The 3795-nt window shown below is 40.2% G+C and overlaps 1 protein-coding gene across 6 annotated transcripts in view; it reads left to right on the forward strand.

The window, feature by feature from the left end:
• LOC122527954 (calcium-activated potassium channel slowpoke) overlaps positions 1 to 3795 on the forward strand; it is a 137288-nt gene that overhangs the window by 80313 nt on the left and 53180 nt on the right. For all 6 annotated transcript variants that reach the window (XM_043652575.1, XM_043652578.1, XM_043652579.1 and 3 more), the window contains exon 7: positions 2473 to 2578. In XM_043652575.1, the coding sequence (XP_043508510.1) occupies positions 2473 to 2578 (106 nt within the window). The remainder of the gene's footprint in view (positions 1 to 2472; positions 2579 to 3795) is intronic.

Below are 3795 nucleotides of genomic sequence, written 5' to 3' on the forward strand. Positions count from 1 at the left end.
TTTTTTTTTTTTTTTTTTTTTTTTTTTTTTTTTTTTCTTTTGGTCAACGAACCTCCGTATAATCGATCTACAAGAGACGTTGACCTCTGACCTTCTCCTCGGCGGAGGAAACAAGGCTGCTTGAAACGATTAGCGGATCGCTGCTACACGTTAGACTGGCCGCGGTATTTCGATTTTCAGATTACCGGAGCCAGTAGTGGTGAATCGAATTGTTGACATTGAAAATTGAAAGATCGTCGAGATCCTCTAATTGCTTTCCGCAGCGTGAACGTTGCACGATTATACGGGATGTCTTTGACATCCCCTTGTTCCCCCTTTTCACATCCCACCGTCGTGACAAACGTGTAAAAAAACCGTCTTAGCGCGAGTCTTGCACGATTGCAAATTCTGACCTCAAGTCGCAGTTCAACGTTTCTCCAAACGTTCTTGATCATTAATTGAAATTAAGTAAGTCTGCTACTGTAATCGTTACCGAATAAGCAGTCACACAATCGGCCATGCCGATGTCGATGATTTTTCACGGAGGGAGAAATAAAACGAAAAGAAAAGAAAAGAAAAAAACAGACAAAGAAACAAGAGCGTCTTGTAATGTAGTTGTAACGTTACGACACAACTGTGGTAAGTGCAGGCACATCGATTTCTGTAGGTTGCTGCCCAATTGTTCCAGCGGTTACACGAGCAAAGGCGATCAGACCGACTCAGCCTGAACTCTTCTCGTTGTTTGTCATGTGTTTGTTATCGAAAGCGAGAAAATACTCCTTTTAGCGTAGCTCCTCCCGAGCGAATTTTTCTCGTCCATTTTCGGCGAACAGAGAGCGAGGACGTATGAAAACAGGCGTGGCACCAGCACCTTTCGATCGTTCGAGGTCTGATCGTCATTGTCGTAAGGAGTGATCTGTGTTTCCAGGAAAGAGCCAGATCTCGAATTGGAGGGTCTCCTGAAGAGGCATTACACGACCGTGGAGTTTTTTCAGGGCACTATGATGAACGCTGTGGACCTGGAGCGTGTCAAGGTATCCCCGCACCTATGACCTATGAAAACAACTATATCACACGAAAAACGTCCGCCAAAGTCAAGACCATCCGAATATCCAATCTCTCTCTCTCTCTCTCTCTCTCTCTCTCTCTCTTTCCTTTGCGTGGCCGCTCGTGCTTCTTATTTCCATGTAGTTCCTTTTTTTTTTTTTTTAGGTTTTTTGCGCGGTTACCTACTCGACCACGTTCGATCTTACGTCGATCGATCGACATATATTATAGATGTCTAACATGGATGTCTATACATGTTATATTATGCGTGGAACAGTGTACATAAATCGTAGCTGTAGCCAGGTTATTCTACTTTCTCTTCTTCTCTGTCTCCCTCGATCTACTTGTTAGCCTTAGTAGCTGCCAGGTTTTACCCACGTATCTTCTTCTACTCTGTCTCTTTCAAATTTACATATTCCCCTTCTGGTTTTTCTTCTCTGTCTCGTGTTATTCACGGTCGTTTTACCATCGGATCTTGGTCTCTCTTCGCATTCGATTTAGTTTCTTTCTTCCGTGTCTTTGCGTAACGGGGTAATATCGTAAAATCTCGATGAAGAAGAACAAAAGAGAGAAAACATACTTCAATTGATCGAGACCTCGTCTCACGTGTCTGACTCCGCGTATAAAACTCTTCGTCTCCCTTTTTCGACCGTGTTTTCAATCTCGATCTCGAGATTTCTTTCTTTTTATTAAATTGCAGCTTTCCCTTTCACTTCTGTCACTCTGGGCATTGAAAGTGTGTTGAAACACGTGTTGGCGACTCGTTCGTTGGTCGTTTCATTTTTTTATCGTACGATCATCACTCGATGGAAACGAAATGCTTCTTCGTTCCCGGGACATGTGCGACCCGGGGAGTCGCATTTAGCCGTTTATAAAATAAAGTCACCTTATATATATATATACATATATCTCTGTCGGTGTATGTACATAGTACACGCATATAAATGTACATATGTATGTACAATTTATACGTAGAAAGCAATTGCCTGCGACTGCATGGTATGCTGTAATGAGCTATGAGCCGAATCAGCGTGCAGTAGAGACTTACTTAGATCTATTATACTATATTATTATTATTATTATTATTATTATTATTATTATTATTATTATATATACATATATATCTCTTGACTTTCGAGGAGGCATACCCACTTCCAAAATATATACCATCCGTATCTGAAAATGTATGGAAAACATCTCTGGCTAAAGTTAAAGCACTTTAAAGGCGGCTGCTGTTCCTCGAAGGTCTCTGGCAAAACACGACATTTTGGCATTGTCACATTTATACTACTTAATTTATAAGTCGAATGAATCTCCGCCCCGAATCACTGGCGGCCTACTCGGCGATGTGATAAATCTCGGCTAAAAAAGGCGTCCACCGTTGATCTGAGGTGAACATTATTTATGAAAAGAAACGTATCGTTTTGTCGGGCCGGTGCCATTTAGGAAACCACCAGATCTCGAGCTGGAGGGACTATTCAAACGGCACTTCACCACCGTGGAGTTCTTTCAGGGGACCATCATGAACCCCATTGATCTGCAGCGGGTCAAGGTGAGTCTGACATTCTGATTGTCCACGTCAAATAAACAACCCCCGTCGACTCCCATCTCTCTCTCTCTCTCTCTCTCTCTCTCTCTCTCTCTCTCTCTCTCTCTTTTGAACATGCAAGACAAACCTGTAACGATTACCACCGACTTTGATTACTCAACCTGTGTATTATTCGAATGACACTGTGCACATATATACGTACGTGTGTACAATCTAGACCCTCTTGAAACGATGGAATATTTTTCGGAAGTAGTGTAGCTCTCGAAGTAAGCTCGAATCTATTCGTATTTCTTCTTTTTTTTTTTTTCTTTTAAACTGAGATACTCTCGTCGTGAAAGCTATGAAAACAGGTGAAATGCCAAAGTGCATCTGTTATCGGCACTGAACTTTTCGAATATCCTCCCCCGTGGTAATTAAAAAAACGAGCAATTGAAGGTAGTTTGTTGTGTTTAATTAACGCTGTCCGGGATCTCATCGGTCTCGCGCTGATTAATTAAGATTTTTCCGATTAATTAGTAGAAAAGTCGTATAATGAACGAGGGGGAGTCCGTAACACTGCGGGGAAAATTGGTCGTGGTGATCGATTTGTGTGAAAAGTGGACGAGATGGGAAAAAGGACCGAATACTTCAGCGTGAAAATATAGAGCGTGTAATCTGATTAAAATTTCAATTGATTGATTAATTAATTAATTATCTTGAGTCAATATATTCCAACATGTTGAAATTTCCTCCAGGACGTTTCTTTTTCTTTTCCCTGCGAAAAATTGACTTGAAAATGTTCCATCATTTTCCAGATTAATTGATCGTAGCAGATATACGTATATATATGTACATAGATATACATACATCTTTGTGCTCAACATCCACAGGATCATCGAGTTGTCGTATTCCTTCCGTTTGTGTCGTGGTAGCTTCTATGACGTTATACTCCTTGTACTTTTGACGATATATATATATATATATATGTACAGGGTGTTTCGTAACTTGTGGTACTTTAGGAGCTCATTGTACGCCTAAAAATAATGAAAAAAAAATAAAAATATATAAATATAAATATAAATATATGTCCTATCTGACTTAATTTACGAGATATAATGAATTTTATAAACAGAGCAAACTTTAGTCAGCTAGTTTTAGGAATGGTACATTCAATTTTCATAATAATCATAATTGGGATGAAGAAAACCCACACGTTATTGTGCATTCAAGACGTCAACACC

Source organism: Frieseomelitta varia, unplaced genomic scaffold, assembly GCF_011392965.1.
Source record: "Frieseomelitta varia isolate USP_RPSP 00005682 unplaced genomic scaffold, Fvar_1.2 scaffold_240, whole genome shotgun sequence".
NCBI lineage: Eukaryota > Metazoa > Arthropoda > Insecta > Hymenoptera > Apidae > Frieseomelitta > Frieseomelitta varia.